General features: G+C 40.4%; 1 protein-coding gene across 1 annotated transcript in view; it reads right to left on the bottom strand.

Annotated features, from left to right (window-relative positions):
* ahcyl2b (adenosylhomocysteinase like 2b) overlaps window positions 1-18,400 on the bottom strand; it is an 84,315-nt gene that overhangs the window by 28,197 nt on the left and 37,718 nt on the right. Inside the window, exon 2 of the mRNA XM_041780593.1 lies at window positions 11,604-11,712. Coding sequence (XP_041636527.1) covers window positions 11,604-11,712 — 109 coding nt within the window. The remainder of the gene's footprint in view (window positions 1-11,603; window positions 11,713-18,400) is intronic.

Genomic DNA, 18,400 nt, shown 5'->3' with positions numbered 1-18,400 from the left:
ACAGTAACGTCAGTCAGTGAAACTCACAAAAAAGATGGAAAAATCAAATCTTAACATTTCTGCAGGGTCGACCGTTATTCCTTACACTTTTCCTGAAAGAGACAAACTCTTTCTTTGTATCGACAGCTTGCCAGAAATCACCTTCAGAGGAATTAAGTTGATGGCTATTTCTGAATGACACCATAACTCACCAAAATAAAACCAGTCAGCTTTAAATTCTGGGTTAATCTGGGTGCTAAACCTTAAGACAAGTGTCCTTTGTACACTCTTGAAGTGGGCCAAATTTATGGATTGTGCACTAAAACTTAGACCCCAACAGCTGTTGAAGGCATAAAGGGGTACCAATACAGACCAAAGTCAATCCCTACAATAAAATAAGAAAATTCCCATAGCTATAAACCTCTACAACGACTGTACAACCTGTGTAACAAATGACCACCACAACATTTCTTTCAGCAGTTTTGTTCCTGAGCCTTCAAAAGAGGAAACATGGTGGACAACATGGAGGACAAAAACTGTGCTTTTTTGACCGAAAAGTCACAAAGGACAAAAAAAAGACCTTCAAATGTGGAAATGGCATGAAGAGTGGCTGTACTGTACGTGCACAGAGCAGGATATCAGATCATATAAGCTGAACATGCATGGTTCATTATTCAAGACTTGTAAGTTGTGCAGCCACATTCTTACAAGCAGATTGAAGGAAGTAAAATCACTCATATAACCCAACATACTCTACCAGGAAATCTTGCAGGATAATAAGAACCACCAAGACTTCACCCACTTTTGTCTGAAGAGGGAATAAGGAGCAAAATCAGCTTTATAATCTTAAAGTGGGTGCCTAACAGTATTATAACAATTACACCTAAAAAACCATCTAATCTAGTGGGGCTACTGATCTTTGTAGAGCAGTCAGAAGAGATAAAACTCTGTTTCATGAAATGCTCAGTAAAATAACTGGCCTCGAAGTACATCCAGACAGTCAGTGGATCACTGCCACTGGTCAACTCAGGGATCAACGGGTTCAGCAGGCCCTTGGGACTCAACCCAAGACTCAGCAAAATCTTCTGTCTGAAAGGGATCAGACACAGGAGGAGGAGTGTTTTTGGGGTGGGCAGCCTCCAGCCAAGCAGATCTGGAGTTGAAGTACTGATGGGAGATTCTGAGTTCAGCCAGCAACACCTATCAGCCAGGCTGGAGATAATGAACGCTGACACACAGCAGCCTCGACGCCACAAAGACAAAACATCACGGACTCCATGTCAGCGCGTCCACAACGGGCTCATGTATTCGTCTCCTAATCCTTCCTGTCTCTCCATTTTCACCACTTTTAGGATTCACTGGTGTAGTTGAGGCCGGCACTTTCACTCAGATTTTTGTTTGTGAGTGAAACTGGGTCGCACCAAGAAAACAGTGCTGCATTTCTTGTCCTTGATTCAACCTTCATGCTACAGGCTGGAGATAATGAACGCTGACACACAGCAGCCTCGACGCCACAAAGACAAAACATCACGGACTCCATGTCAGCGCGTCCACAACGGGCTCATGTATTCGTCTCCTAATCCTTCCTGTCTCTCCATTTTCACCACTTTTAGGATTCACTGGTGTAGTTGAGGCCGGCACTTTCACTCAGATTTTTGTTTGTGAGTGAAACTGGGTCGCACCAAGAAAACAGTGCTGCATTTCTTGTCCTTGATTCAACCTTCATGCTACAGTTAGAGAAAAACATGAGCAGAAAGGAGAACACAGTGTCTCTTTTCTTTCATAAAGTGTTTACTTTTGATATTTTGCTCCTCAGATGAATTCCTTATATTAAGCTGAAAAACACACCTAAATATTTCAGCTCTTTTTTCACGACTACTTTTCTTTTGTTTTTGCTCAGTGAACTGTGTGGTTGTCCTGGGTTGATTTGAACATCCTTGTTGACAGCTAGGAGTTCAACAAAACACTATAATTTATGTATTTAACTGCATGTCACATTAGGGTTCCTCCACACTCTTAACAACCTAAATTAAGACTTTTAAGACCTTTTTGGAGACCTGAGCTGACAAAAATAATACCATATTTTGTGTGGCAAATGGCCAAAGATGAAAGGCATATGAGCTTTCTCGGTACACCAGACAGAGTGAATTATCTGGTTTAATGTACTGTTTTCAAGATTTTTTTTGGGCTTATTTTGACAGGACAGCTGAGGAGAGATAGGAAATATGAAGAGAGAGAATGGGCAAAGACAAGCACCAGTGTGTCAAGGACTATAGCCTCTGTTTATGGCTGCCTGCCCTACCAACTGAGCTAAAGGTGTAATGCCCTGTTAATGTAGTGCCAACTGATACAGGACAAAGAGATTTTTTGGTTATAAACACTGAAATTTGATGATTTCTGGCACATTTAATGTATTTTTCTGACAATAAACAGTTTAGTGATACTTATTATGATGTATGCAATAAACATATGCTCAAAAAAGAATGATTAAAGTCAAATAAATGTAGGTTCAAAAGAAGAATGGATGAAGACACAACTAAGTCTAAGTTCCTTGTTAAATTTAAGACTTTAAGAATTTGTATGTACTTAAATTTAAAAAGTCAAATTTAAAGCATCTGCAGGAGCCTTGTTTATGGTCATCTATCCAGAATAATCTTTACAAGTAAAAAAACAAACCTCCTATAGCAATGATCATCAACTTGCAGTCTGGGGCCCACATCTAGCCCCTCACAGCCTCCATCCGGCCCTTGGAAGATTATCAAATTTGAGAGGACTAAAATGTAGAATGTCTTATCTTTAAAGATATATTTTTGGTCTTTTATGTTTTTATTTATAGAGGAGGGCTGTGGATAGAAGAACCTGCAATTTCCACATAGGACGACTGCACCGTGCACCAAAGTGCCGTGGGTTTGCCTGACCAAAGACGAGCGACCTCGCCCAGTGGAGCGCTACACCATGGCGCACAGCCCTGACAGCCGGCAGAGATCATGGGAGAACGGCGAGTTCACGCAGGAATAGTATGTCAGCAGCAGACTATTTTACCTTTAGAGGTTATTTATCAACCAGTCCATGATTTCATTGCTGCTGCCATTGGGTGAGTACATTAGGAAGTTAAAAGGTTAATGTTTGCTTAAAGGATCTGTGGTTTTATGTAAAATTCTTCAATCAATCAATGGCGCCGTTGTAGCTCTGTGACCCACTGACCTCTCAGTGACCCTTTGCCCTCGCTGTGGGATGAGACGTAATGTTGATATAGTGATGATTTATGATCTGGAGTCAGTGCATTGTGTTGTATTTTAAAAGAACTGGATATTCCACGCTTGTGACTTCCTGTTTGGAGCTTTCTGATCGACAGGTATTGATGCGGTTTGGTGGCGGCCGGCGCTGAAAATAGACCTGCAGTGTATTTCAAAAGAAGTGGAGCGGAGTGATGCTCTAGGGACGCGCCGCTGCTGGACTGGAGCGTGGGGAGTGGAATTGCTCTGATAGACTAGAGAGGGAGTGATTTTCCCCGCAGTAGTATTCGCCAGCAGATCATGGCGCGGTCGCTGCATGTGGGAATTGGAGGTTAGAAAAAGAAATGAGAGAGTGGGGTGGAGACATGCAGGAAAGGAGCCGCTGACTTGGCCATTAGGCCATTTGCACCCCAGCATGCCACTTGTTTGTTTTCAGTTGAAATAAAACCTTTAACCCAGCAACTTCTCAAACAAGAAGGACCCTAGTATATATTTTTTTATTGTTGGCATGGTAAAAATATACTTGCCAGTCTTATCTTGATTAAAGCTTTCTGAGAATCTACACTGAAAATCTGTTTTCTCCATGTGTTTTTGGCCAATCATGACTTATCATATCAGTATCAAACTCAGTAATGGACATCATGAGAGGTCCAGAAATATGTAGTTAAAATATCTCAATCACCCCCTTGTAGCTGGCTGCAGTATAGATGATTGTGCTGATCTTAAAAGGCTCAAAGTTCTGTTAAAGCACAATATTTTTACAAGAATACACTAACCAGACCAAAATATTATTTCAATGTTTGGCAATGACAATGTCTGTCAAGAAAACTCTGGCTCTTGTGCAAATGCAGTTCATGACCCCTGTCCTATAGTCTTTAATGACATCCACTCGCACAGAAGTTTACGCCTGTATAAAGCAGAGCTCCTCGCACTTTCCCTCTAGACGTTGCAAGGCCAACTGGGAGCCAGGATGGGACACTGGTCAAAGGCTACACTAATCCACCTCAAACTGAAGGACATGGTATTTATGGTTCCATTATAATTAACAACAAAACTAAGCATAACAGGTAAAAGGTGTTCCACAAGGCTACATACTCGAACCTCTTATGTTCAAAATCTTTACACTTCAGTTTTGGTGGTAAAAAAAACAGACAACAGATTTACAGAATAATTTTACCAACTTAATATGATCACATACAAGCATTTAGAGGTACGCCACACAAATCAATAAGTCAGGCAAAAAAATCATCCAAACAGAATATCTGTAACTGGATAGAAAAAGAACTTAAAGTTCTTCCTTGGACTGTTCATGATCAAGCCCACAAAAAGAATTACACATGAAATCCAACGTGGAAAAAGTCTGCTGCATTGTTCTGTCTCAAGGCTGTTCTGTCACTCCACGTTAAACTCTGGACTACTTATTTGGATATTGTTCTGCACTGTGACTGCACAGTATTTTAAATAGCTTTAAAATCCATCTTGATCAGTTAATTTCTGTGCAACCCCAATTTTTCACATTCCTAATATATCTGTGCCTTTTCATATTGCCTTAGGTTTTCTGTATATCTCATCTGACTTCACTTCTGTTTTATATAAGACACTTTTTATGCCCAGGTTGTTGAAAGGTTCTCCACAAATGCATTAGCTTTGCCCCGTCTTACCCTGGGCTTTCAGGTTTCAAAGTGCACAAACATATCTTTTTTTTTTTTTTAATGATAAAAACTTTTCTTTCTCAAAATGGTGATTTGACTTTGTAAGGCCACAAATTCTGCACAACCTCTTCTACAAACACAGCACAGACCTCTTTAACAATACTTCTCCTCAGTAGAAAATCAGCACAGGGTTGTTTTCATCAAAACAGAAGGAACATCTAATGCAGAGGTATAATTACACCAGTGTGATATAAAAACAGTAGTGCTCACAGCACAGAGCAGCATACTTAGTAGGGAAATGCCTGCATGTCTGGCACTAACTCTGCTGTGTTTCCTGTGCTTCAGGCTGACTCACTACTCACAGGCTGTCTTCTACCTTCTTCTAGAACAGGTACTCTGTGCCAGTCTCACTCCTAACACTCTTATAAATGACCATGGACCACTACTAGAGAGGACTGAGTACGCTGCCAGCAGTGTAACAATACTGAAGTTAAAGAACACACTGTACTATGCCAGGAAGGAGGAGGATTTAAAAAAGGTGGTAATCCATGTACCATTTTCTTTTGAAATCCACCATCCATACAGAAAGGAAGTAAGAGTGGCAGAGAATATGAGTGGAGGAGAAGTGTCAAGAGGGTGGAAGTACTGATACTTGAAAAGGATTCATCTCCCTTTTCAAATCATTGAGTTTATCTAAAAATTGATTAACACCTCCGTCCCCTTCACTTGTACAAAACTGAAGCCAAAATACCGACCTGACATGTTCTAGCATTGCACTGGTACAGTCATTCAAAACTAAGACATTCACAGAAAGGGGGGCAACGGATTTCACCACAGAGCTGTCAATCTTGATGTCAACTTTCCTTTTTCCAACAAAAAACTCATTCAAAAAAGTTTTTTTTTCCTCAATGAATACTTAGTCCCAACTTGGAGAGATAAGAACTAACAATCAAGACAGAGCTCAGGTTTGAATAAAACTTATCTGATGGCTAGTTCAATTATCAAAGTCTGCCCCATGTCCCGTGGGTTAACATGGAGAAGGCAGGGTTTGAAATTTGAAGCAAACACAAGGCACTTGTGCCCTGATGAAAGGATAAGCCCTCAGTCAAGGGATTCCTGAACCCTACCAAGACCTGTTATTGGCCCCACAAGTCAACCTTGTAGACTGAAGGGCAGCAAGCTCTAGCTGCCGATTAAACCAGTATGAGGATCTTCTTCATCTTACCTCGCCTAACACATGGCCATTACAGCCAGAACAGCTGTGCCACATTCAATGCAAGCTCCAATGGGTGACATGCATATAATACCTTCCCTATTTTTGGGGGCCTAATGCCCACACAAACAAAACATACATACCAAAAAGGAGAGAAGAGAGAATACAAGAAAAAAGAGACAATTCTAAAGACAGAGCTTAGAGTGAAGAGAGTAAGTAGATCCAAGGCCAGGTGCCATCCTGGAGACTAGTACTCACCTCTGCAGGGTTGAGATGTTGCTCAACCTCCCACTATACTGCAGCAGTTTTAGTAGAGAGAGCTCTAAATACAACTTTTAGCTTTACTTTGAGGGGGGCTGCTGCTCTACCTCCCCTTACACTGCAGCATTTTTGTAGGGAGAGCTCTAAATACAACTTTTAGCTTTACTTTGAGGGGGCTGCTGCTCTACCTCCCCCTATTCTGCAGCTTTTCTACTAGGTAAAACTCTAAAAGCCTTTAGCTGGACCTTGAAGGTACTACTTTACTTCCTCCTTTACTGCAGCAGCCTCAGTAGGGATAAATCTACTTAAAGCATTTACATGCACTTTGAAAGGACAACTGCTCTGCCTCTCACTTTAATGTAGTGGGTTAAGTAGGGGGAGCTCTACATAAGACTTTTAGCTGTTCTTTAAAGAGGCTGCTGCTCTACCTCCCTCTATAACACTGGGTTCAGCAGAGGGAGCTCCAAATGACGCTTTTAGCTTCTTTTTTTAAGGCAACGCTGCTCTACATCCCAATTTAACACTGTGGGTTTAGTAGTGGGAGCTGTAAATAAAGCTTTTAGCTTTACTTTGACAGTGTTGTTACTCTACCTCCCCATATACTGCATTAGGTTCAATAAGGGGAGCTCTAAATCAAGCTTTTAGCTTTAGTTTGACGGGACCTCTGCTCTACTTCCTCTATAACAGTGGGTTAGTATGGAGAGCTCTAAATAATCATTTAGCTTCACTTTGATGGGGTAATGGATCCTCTAAATTAAAAAAAAAAAAAACATTGTTGTGCCAAATTAGTGAAGTTCCCCAAGTTTGACAACAAGAATGCATTTATATTTTTAAGACAACTTTATAAATCTAACAAGCAGCGTAAGCTTTTTTTTAATCTATTCATCACCTCATAAAATGTTACTGTTATCTTTTATAGGGACTAGGAGAGAACCGTTGCTGAAATCTGTACAAAATGGCCTTGAGGAATGCATTACTGCTATCTGAGTGTGTCCTCTGCACTGTGGGAACAATCAGTAAAATAAGAAGGACTGGGTTGATGGAGCTATGTGAGAAGACAGGACAGTGGGGTTAAAACAGGGTTGAAATAAGGAGAAATGGGGCTGCGCGCTTTACTGAAAATAACCCTCGAACTGTCAGCAATGACATATTTCAGTGGATTTACAACTACTGCTGCAAATTGTAGGAATGTGTGCAGCACAGTCAAAGATGAGCTCAAATCACTGAGAGAAATAAATGCTGAGTAAGAGCTCTCATCACTATCCATAGCTAGAAAGAAGAAACTCCAGTTCATTATTTCAGTCATGATCTGACAGCCTCAGGCAGGAGAGGAAGGTTTCTGGGAGGTAGGGTGATTTAATGAGCCACTATCTGGTTGCAGTATGGGTGAAAAAGAGAGAAGGAAAGTGGATAGAGAGAGGAAGAAAAGAGAAAGGGTGTGTGTTATAGGGGAGCTGGAGCAAATTCAATTCTCACCTTCGAATGGGACTCTAAGAATGGGACTTCTATAGAGGGTGCATTTAAAAAAAAAGCTACAGCTGCCATCCAAGGCCAAAACTAGGCTGGATCCAAGAGGCAAAACATTTTAGAGACTTCAAGCACGAAGGGCTGTTGGGCTGCAAAAGGGGCATAAAAAAACTAATCAAAATATCTTTCTGGTGAAAATAATCCCTAGCTAATCCCGTTGAAATTTCAGAATTCATTTTATTTTAGACATGAGCTCAGACTTTTTAAAACAAGATTTTCTCACTGTAGTGGGCTGACCTGTCTCAGCTCTGCTGGCCTAAGTCTTCACTTCCGCTCTGATTTTACATGTCTCTCAGTAACACTGCAGTCTTCACCAGCACTGCTTATGAAGAGCAAGAGTTTCACTCTCTTATACCGTTTTTACTTTCAGATATCAGCTGAAATATAACCATCTCATCTAACCACCTTGCTTGTGACAGAAGATCTGTTTTGATTTTTTTTTTTAACAAAAATGTATGTTTACTTCAAAAAGAGAAAAAACAGATAAAAAAACAAGAACATGAACCTGACTGGAGATGCTTATACATGAAAACAAGCAATAGTCCATGTGAGAATTTAAACTTTTTCTTAGTAATAGTGCAGACTTCTTAGCACCCTTGTCCTGACGGACCCCTTTCATCCACTAATACAGTCTAAATCCCATTTGTCAAGCTGCCATCCATCATAAGCTGACACTATAAGCAACCCTGTCCAAGCAGCGTTATCACACTGTTGCAGATTAATTCATCATGCTAATGGTGTTTTTTTCAAATATATGCCCAGTCTATGACCCTGACACACAACAGGGATGAAAACAGCTTTTATAGTGAAAGCAGATTAAAGAGTACTACTAATGTTGTGAGGAAAAGAAAGAGTAAAGGGTTAAATAATGATATTCAATAGAACAGGCATGAGGAGTTTCTCCCACATGTTGGACTGTTGCTTTAAAGCAGAGTGACTCCCTTCCATTTGTTCTAATGGTTAGAAAGCAGATTCCCTGCAGACATATCTACTGAAAAAAATGTTTTGATGATGTACGGCTGCTTTGGAAATATTGTAAAGTGGATTCTCTTCAAGAGAAAATCCTTTTGTCAAATTTGGTGTGCAAGATGAACAGTGCATCCCTCGGTGGGGGGTGTGATTAATTAAAAAGATCCTGAAAGTGCAATACAGATGACTTGATTACGTGCCAGAAAAACTGATAGAACTCTCGATTATGAAAATACTCGATTACTGCAGCCCCACTTTCTACTGCCTCATATGAAAGTTAATTTTGCAAAGTCATGACAACACAGTAGCACATCCATATATCACTGATTTCAAAGAAGTTTCATCTGTTTCCTTGCAGGCTGCCTCACTCAAGGATATAAAAACACAATGTGCTTTTAATGCTTAAACTGATGACCCTGCAGAGATGAGACAGCCACTGACATCACAAATCTATTTTTAATCAGTTCAAGAAATCTGCTCTCTACTTTTTAGATTTGAAAGTTTAGACAAGGCGCTTAAGCTGAGACTCTAATTTCAATCCTGTTCACTCTCGCGTTTTTATGAAATGTGTTATGCTGGATAATCACTCGTGTTGCTTTTTGCTGCTTCTTAATCTCCAACTACTTCACTCGTGAATGAGGATTCAGTTCAATTTCAACACCATCATATACTTCTCAGCTGTCTCCCTCTCTTCTCCCTCTGCCTCCTCTGTGCAGCAGCTAATCCTCAAACACAGCCCTCACAGTTTCACATGAACTGCCGAGTCAGAGAGTGAGCCACAGAAACAGACCAAGTCAGCAAACTGAAGCATTTTCTACATCTTTGCTGCTGTAAAAAACAGAGCCTGACAGATGTGGGATTTTTGAGAACTTGGCATTAACGCCAATTCTACACAAGAAAAACGTAGTATTTTACCTGTAAGGCTGCTGCAGTAGACAGTATTTTAGTTGGAATAACAATGGATCTTTAATATCCATGCACCTATTGTATACCAATTTCATTTATGACTACAAAAGTGTCTTCAGTAGCTGTTTTTCTTAAAACAGGTAGGTAGGTAAACAATTCAGGTGACCACAGTCTGTTCACCTTTACTGCTCTGCTAAATCTACTGCAGACAGCACCAAGACCCGGGGGTTTTCTTTCTATAGGATGATGACCCCGAGCTTTGTTTCCTGCATTATATGTCCTGTGAAGAGTTTATAACCCACAAACATTAATGAACAACTGAACTGATACGGATGTACCAGAGGAAGGGTCTGACAACTCTATTATTAGAAATAAAATAAAGTATTTTAGGGGCTTAAGTGTTTATGCAAGGACTACCAGCATGTCTGAGAGACTGTTTACATTCTGTGTGAATTTTCCATTTGGGGCATTTTGATACTAAGTCATCTGCACTTAGTGCATGTGTCCAGCCATGCATTACAATACATCTTCGTTGACGACCTAGCAGAACTCACTTTCCCCGCCTCTCTATGTAATAAACATCCCATACATCATATTAATGACTCTCTGGCTCTTCTATTTATGTCTGTCTAGCTCTTAGCCTGGAAATACAGATAAATAGGGGCTTATTAGACACGCGCTAAGACACTACTGGCACCCTTTTAACAGCTTTTGTCCCTCATTTTGTCATTAACATGTTTTTAAATGACACAGTAACGCACTAGTTAGCAAATAAACCTTGTGGGGTGCTGGTTAGATTGAAAATCTCATCAAAACTTGGGCCCGATTTTGAGCGTCGGCAACAACAAATAGCCTTTCAAGACACCCTACAACTACGACTCGACAAGGCAACCATGTCAGTAATGTTCTTACATCATCGCAGTTTGATACCCTGACCTGACGCCAACAACATCAATCCTGATGCCTTCCAACAGGAGAGCATTTGCTCTTTAACCCTGCATCATCATTCACAGGAGTCCCTATTTTTTCTCCCTCAGGAGAACTAACCTTAAGTTCTATCTGAAAGGAGAGCCATCCCCATATTGTCCTCTTCTTGATACATCCATAATTGTTCCTTGTTAGTGGTTTTCTCCTTTTATGAGCAAAAGACTGCTACATTTAAAGAGCGCTTCTGTTGTAGAGTGACTGACACTTATCATCCCGTCCCTGTGACTCGCGAACAGCCATGGAGACAGCGGTGACGTCAGCACATGATGAGCACTCGGGATCACGCCTGTAGTGTGGTCAGTCTGTCGGCTAAGACAGAACAAGATTTTTGTTGCAGTCTGGCATGCGCGCATCATTAATGACCCAAAATAATTGTGTGGTCTGAGCCGGCCTTAATGCTAGCATCGTGTGTCAGTGAAGACAGGTGTTACTGAAGTGTTTTACCTTCTTACAGCTTTCATGACTCACAACCAACTCCTGACTTTCTGCTGTTTGAAGAAACTGGAAATAATCCAACATGTTTGCTTTTAGCATGCTGACTGCAGATAAAAATATGTTACCAGTTTGAGTACCTGCTTGTTTTGGTGTTAGGAGTAAGATGTGCAGCCACATTGTTCAGTTGTATGACTGCTGCCATCTGCTGGCTTTTTTGTTAACTGCACCATGGGGGATACAGGTTATAAAACTGCCGTCACAGCTAATATGGCCATACCAATTCTGTATGCATACGTGTATCTTCAAGGTGCAAGTGGTGATAAAATGCCATTTCGATTTTCTGAGCACAAGCCTACAAGACATAATGCCTACACTACCAGATCAATACAAATACGGGATTGTGATTTGTACATGGCAGTTGAGCGTTTCTGTATTTACCTGAGCTGTAGCTGTCTGTGGAGGACTGTGAGATGGAGCGGGACAGGGAGCGCCGGCCGATCTTGGAGGGACGCTTGTTAAACTCCTGCTTCTGGTCAGCAAACTGGATCTGCTGGTAAAGAGGGGCAGATGGGAAAAAGAGAGATCAGATTTTACAACAGCAATAATTAAGATCAAACCATCCTCTCTGTAACTTTGTTTTCAGTTTTAAGAGTTTAAAGAGTGCAACGTCAGTGAAACTCCCTATAGCGGTGTCGAACTCAATCACAGCAGGGACTGAAATCTGAAATAAGGTCTAACCTGAGGGCCTAACAAGGTTTAACCAAACTGTCAGCTTCATTTTCACCAGTAATAAATTATGGGGGGAAAATTAGCACTGATGATGAATGACTTTGAGATTTAAAAAGTCAAAATGATAAGTTAAAAGGCTCAAAATCTGAGATAAAAAGTCAAACTTATCAGTTCAAAAGGTCAAAACACAAAATTAGATGTTAAAATAATGACTTTAAAAGGCAAATAAATAAAAAAAGAAGTCAAAATCATGTTTTTAAGGCAAAAATATGACCTAAAAAGTTAAAAAAAGAGATGAAGGTGAAAATAATAAAGTAAGAAGGTCAAAATATATGATTAAAAGTCAAAATTCTAAATTGAAAAGGTCAAAATATGAGATTAAATTTTCAAGAAATCTGCAAACTTCTTGTTTTAGGGCCAGTTATAATAAGAATATGATATGACTTTGTGGGCCGGATGTAACTGTACCACAGGCCGGATTTGGTCCCTGTGCCTTGAGTTTGACACCCGTGCCCTATAGGATCTGAGTCTATGTATGTAAATGCTGCAATAGTACACACAGTCCTTATACTGAATAATAACAAACCTTTAATTTGAAAGCCTGTTGAACTATATCTGAATACTCTGTCAGCCAACGTTTTATTTAAGAAAATGCACATGATCATAACATATAGATAAGACCATAAAATCCAGATTAAAAACGCTGATGAGAACCGATTAAGACATAAATAAAACACCGTCATCTCTAAAGGAGACAAGCTTTAAGATCATTCTGACGTTTAAAGATATGACTGACAATGAGTGTTATCAGTGAGGCCACACAGCTGACACAGGGTACAAGAGTTCACCCTGTCACATTTTGCATTACTTATTACTTTATTACTTAGTCAATTTTTCCACTATTACATCAATAGACTGGTGCATCATAATTCATGTACTGATATAATCATTGCAGCTTTACAATCAAAGCTCATTTATTCTGACCATTAAAATAGGCAACAAGAACATGAGGATGGTGTGTGCAGTAACCGATAAAAAACAAAGATGTTTTTTGGATTAAATCAGAAATGCATTAAATAAGAGACACTGAGATTCTGTCAAAGTCATGCTCTTCTAACGGAGGTGCTGAAAAGCTTAAAAATATTTGATAAAAGGCAGCAGGGCTGATGTCAATCCTGATTCACGTCCTTCCTTTTATCAGTGTCCTTGTAGAAAAATTAATCAGACCTCGAGCCAAACACAAGCAAATATTGTGACATTTCTATCAGAAGGAAAACACAGAACCAAAATCTGACAGTCAGAGCCGTCATCTTCGGGTGTGCATGCACATCTGATAGTGGGAAGTGAGTGTGCGAGTGCGTGGGCGTCTTCATTCACTCATTCTTACAACATGTGAGACGTCCAGCAAATGACTCACAAGGCAAAGCTGCTAATCGATCACAAATTACATTAAAATCCTCATGAACAGCTCTGGCATCAACACATGAAATCATCTGTGATTAACACCCTTTCTCAGTCATCCTTCTGAAGTTTTCTCAGTCCATTGCTGGCTTTCAAAGGTCCCAACTTATCATACAATAAGGGTCACAACACCATCCCTTATCACTTTTAAGGAATGGGGATTTCTGCAATAAGAACTAAATCTTTTGGAGCAAAATCAATGCAAACTTACTCCTTTTTTACTTTCTTACATTTCCAGTATTAATTACAACTCCAAACTGGAGTTTTTCAGTCAATCCACATCTTTTATATCCTCCTTTCCTCTTACCTTTCTCACACAGGGCGCACTGCTTTCCCCATCCTTTTTCTTCTTTAGCATTGCCTCCTGTGTGTGCTAAAGTTGCCAACTACTCTTCCTGTCTGACTCAAGGCCTTGTGGACCCCGTCTTTCAAGGTCTTATCATTTCATAGGCCACCTCTTCTCCCTCTGCCCCCTTTTAGCCCTTTCTTCCCAGCAATCCAGCCCAAACTGGTCCAGCAAACACCAGCAAACACAAAGCAATGAATTGTTTCCCCTTCCTTTCATTTTTCCCCCCTCCCTCTCGCTCCCTCTCTCCCACCTCTGTATTCTTGTTTAATTGTTGATTGTTCCTCAGATTCGGGTCCCTGGGTTGCTCTTACCAAAACTGAAGCTAAATTTAGACCGGGGTGACCCAGGAGAGTTTGGATGAAGACTGGGTTGTAGAAAGATGCTGGCAAACTCCAAAACTTAATAAATTTCACATAATCTAGAGAAGAACACTCAGAATTGGTAAAATGCATCCAAAATTGGAACAAAGTAGAACATTTTGTTATTTTAACAAATCCTCAAAGCTCAAAGGGCCCTCATCAAAATAACAGCCCAAACAGCAATAATTACCAAGCGTTAATATACAACAGGGAGTAGAAAGTCTAAAGAAATATCAGTTAAAGAGTCTGTAGCAATGCTTGCTCTGACAATACTAACATTATCGACATATTCTAGTTCAGTTCAGCTTGTAATACACCTGCAATACTAAAGTAAAATATGAAATGTGCAATATCTTGTGAAAGCAATATGAAGTAAAATGAATAGAAAATATTAAAGCATGCATACTGGCTTTAAACACACAATATGCAAAATTCAGCCACCAGGGGGCTCTCAATCAAAACAACAAAACAATATGACAAGTACAGGTCCTCTGCTTCTGGTTCTGGATTGAGGACCCTGTAAATAAAAACTTCTATAAAACATCATGAATTGCATTAATTAAAAAGAAATCAAATGTTTTGTTTTCATTCATAAATTTCTCATAACGAGGGAGAAAAGCTATTAAAAGTGTACTTCCATGTTCATGCTGGAACAAACAAGGTAGTCAAGGAAAGATGTCTGGTGTGCATCGCTCTCTTTAGGTCATGCCACAGCATCTCAATCGAGTTGAGGTCAGGACTCTGACTGGGCCACTCCAGAAGGCATGTTTTCTACTGTTGAAGCCATTCTGTTGTTGATTTACTTCTATGCTTTGGGTCGTTGTCCTGTTGCATCACCCATCCTCTGTTGAGCTTCAGTTGGTGGACAGATGGTCTTAAGTTTTCCTGTAAAATGTCTTGATAAAATTGGGAATTCATTTTTCCGTCAATGACAGCAATCTGTCCAGGCCCTGAGGCAGCAAAGCAGCCTCAAACTATGATGGCCCCTCCACCATATTTCACAGTTGGGATGAGGTTTTGATGTTGGTGTGCTGTGCCTTTTTTTCTCCACACATAGCGTTGTGTGTTCCTTGTAAACAACTCGATTTTGGTTTCATCTATGGACAGAATATTTTGCCAGTAGTGCTGTGGAACATCCAGGTGCTTGTTGCATGTTTTACTTATTGTAGGTTTGTCAACACAAATGTTAGCATGTGCCAGAGATTTCTGTAAGTCTTAGAGCTGACACTCTAGGAGTCTTCTTCGCCTCACTGAGCATTCTGTGCTGTGTTCTTGCAGTCATCTTTACAGGACGACCACGCCTAGGGAGAGTAGCAACGGTGCTGAACCTTCTCCATTTGTATACAGTCTGTCTTACCGTGGACACATGAACAACAAGACTTTTAGAGATACTTTTGTAACCCTTTCCAGCTTCATGCAAGTCAACAATTCTTGATCGTAGGTCTTCTGAGAGCTCTTTTGTGCCAGGCATGGTTAACATCAGGCAATGCTTCTTGAGAACAGCAAATTCAACACTGGTGTGTTTTTTATAGGGCAGGGCAGCTTTAACAAACACATCCAATCTCATCACATTGATTGGACTCCAGGTTGGCTGACTCCTGGCTCCAATTAGCTCTTGGAGAAGTCATTAGCAGAGGGGTTCACATACTTTTTCCACCCTGCACTGTGAGTGTTTAAATGGTTTGATCAATAAAAACATGAAAACATATCATTTTTTGCACGGTATTAGTTTAAGAAGACTGTGTTTGTCTATTGTTGTGACTTAGATGAAGATCGGAACATATTTGATGACCAATTTATGCAGAAATCCAAGAAATCTCAAAGGGTTCACATACTTTTTCTAGCGACTGTATATTCTGTAAAGTCACCCAAGTTCCAGGCTAGCTAGGAAAGCAGCTGTCAGGAGTTCAAAGGCATGGACAGAATCACTGGAACCACAGAACAGCTTCAAGAGGGAAAGAAAAGTAAGAGTCTATGATTTATGGTTCTAAAGTTATTTCACTTTCTATAATCTATCTTCTATAATCTCTACAATGTTTGTCTGAGAGGGTTAATAAATACCCCTTATGAGGTATGTAGGTATTTAATTCTCTAAGTGATAGACATGGTTTTAGGATTAACAGCACAACCCTAGTGTAAGCATGCACGCATTTGCTTTATTGCACTACACACAAGACCAGATTCATGATAAAGCACATCACTTTGCAGATCTTTGCTGCTCCAAATAATTGCAGACATTCCAGATGTTTCACTGAAGGTGGTGCAAAAGGCTTAAATGTACTTCTTAAGGCCATGCACAGATGAACCAAATGCGTCAACAATTCCTTGTTCACAACAAGTGGAACTTCTGGAACTTCTCTCAAAAAATGTTGGTCAGTATTGCAAAGTTATGTAAAGGGTCTCTCTCCTATGGGGGTCCCTGATTGTCTGGGCAACACTCTGAGGCAACCGTTGAACTGTTAAGGTGTTTAGCATCATACAGATGTCTACCAGACTAAAAGACAATGATAAAGCACTATATAGTGCTCTTGGGAAAGTCCTTGTTTCCGCACAATGGCATGATAAAGCCAGGACTAAATCATTGAGGATCATAGCTAATGGTGCTAATAAGCTTGAATCCTATAACCAGCTATAATAAGGCTAATGGTCACTTCAGGTTTAGCAGATGCAGGTTAGATGAGGGGCTTTGGGAGCTCAGGGCCGTGGCGAGGGATTGAGCTTCATTTTGGGTGCTCAGAAGGAGGAGGGAATACAGCGGCTTATGACATGTTTTTTGGACAAGATTACCACAGGTTAGCTCAGGGCTTAGAACAGCGAGTACAGCCAGAGAAAATGACACAGTGGTTTTCTTGATTGCTATGCAAAACAAGGGCTGCAAAGGGAGCTTGTTTCCGCTCATGCTTATGGCTATGCATATTTATACAAGCCACAACACAAGCAATGATGCCTGCTAATTTCTTGAAATTATTCATTTTACAGATTAAAGGATGTGAAGTCAAACAAATCACAAGTACTTTCTTCCCGTGTTGACGACAATTTACTCCAACAGGCCATAGTATCTTGACTTCTTCAGTATTTAACAGAAACAACCCAAAAAGTCATTAATCTCCATTTAAACTGGTTGCAATGAGACGGGGAATTATTTCAAGGCGGTGAATGAGCTGATGTGCTAATCCACAGCCGCTTACAACAACACACCAAACAAAGGCTGGTCAGCTGTTCCTGCAGCTTAAGTTTCTTTGTAATACAACATTGTCTAGTAAAATGAGTGGTACCAAATGCAAAAAAGAAGACTAACTGGCTTTAAAAGATCCAAGCTAAGATGACAAAACAAACCTGACAGAATCAGCTGTATAATGTGTAAGAAAGGTGCTGATGAAAACTAATGGAGGCAGCCACACTCTGCTGCTGTACTGGTACATTAGCGTGCCACAGAGGAGTAAGTGTTCATGACTCAGCAACTCATCCAAAGTGTATTTTCCAAAACATGGGCTGTCATTTTGGAAAAATCATTAGTTGGAGTTCAATGTGTGAAATTCAGAGAGCCGTTGGGGGCAGAAAAAATCTGATATGTGCATTGATTTTCTTTCCAATTTGAAATTGTAAACACTGAGGGGAATAATTCAATACACCATTTCGTTTTTGTTGTTACATCAGATTCAGAGTGATTACTAGACGTATTTTCAATCAGGCTGCTGTACTCCTGCTTGATCCCCCTCCCTGCGCTCTGCACTGCTCTCCATTATGGCTGATCAGAAAGCAAATGAATGTGAATAATGAATGCTAACCCAACACTGGCACACATGGGAGGTAACCCAAGGCTGCCATCTTCCACTCAGCCTTGTGTGAACGTGTGCGCTGGCTGCATCCTGATTTAAATGCTGCACAATTAAATCAGGATGCAGTGCCCCATTAGACAGAGTTGATAGAAACTTTTTCTGCTGCTTAAAAGTCATTACCATAGAGCGAAAGGGATTGTGGGATACAGGAGTTAAAGCCAAATGCAGGCTTGTGCACAGCATGTTCTCACTTATTTCTGACCCTTTTGTCCAATAGACAATCGCTCTAAACGTTGCTTAGCAACTATAACAAATCAATTTTGAGCAGGGCTCTTTTTTGCCTCAAACTAAGGACTTTTGATCAAATAAACTACCCAGTGTTTCTTTGCCACAACTATATTTCCTATAAAGACTCACAACATATCTCCAGATGTTTCTGTGTCAGTGGTGAACCTTCCCAGGAGTGGCCGACCTACCAAAATTACTCCAATAGCGCGTTGAGGACTCATCCAGGACCTGCAGGCATCACTTGACTCAGTTATGGTCAGTGTTCAGGAT

Source organism: Cheilinus undulatus, linkage group 23 (genome assembly GCF_018320785.1).
Source record: "Cheilinus undulatus linkage group 23, ASM1832078v1, whole genome shotgun sequence".
NCBI classification, from domain to species: domain Eukaryota; kingdom Metazoa; phylum Chordata; class Actinopteri; order Labriformes; family Labridae; genus Cheilinus; species Cheilinus undulatus.
Note: the sequence above shows the minus strand (reverse complement) of the source record. Positions and strands in the feature narration are given on the sequence as shown.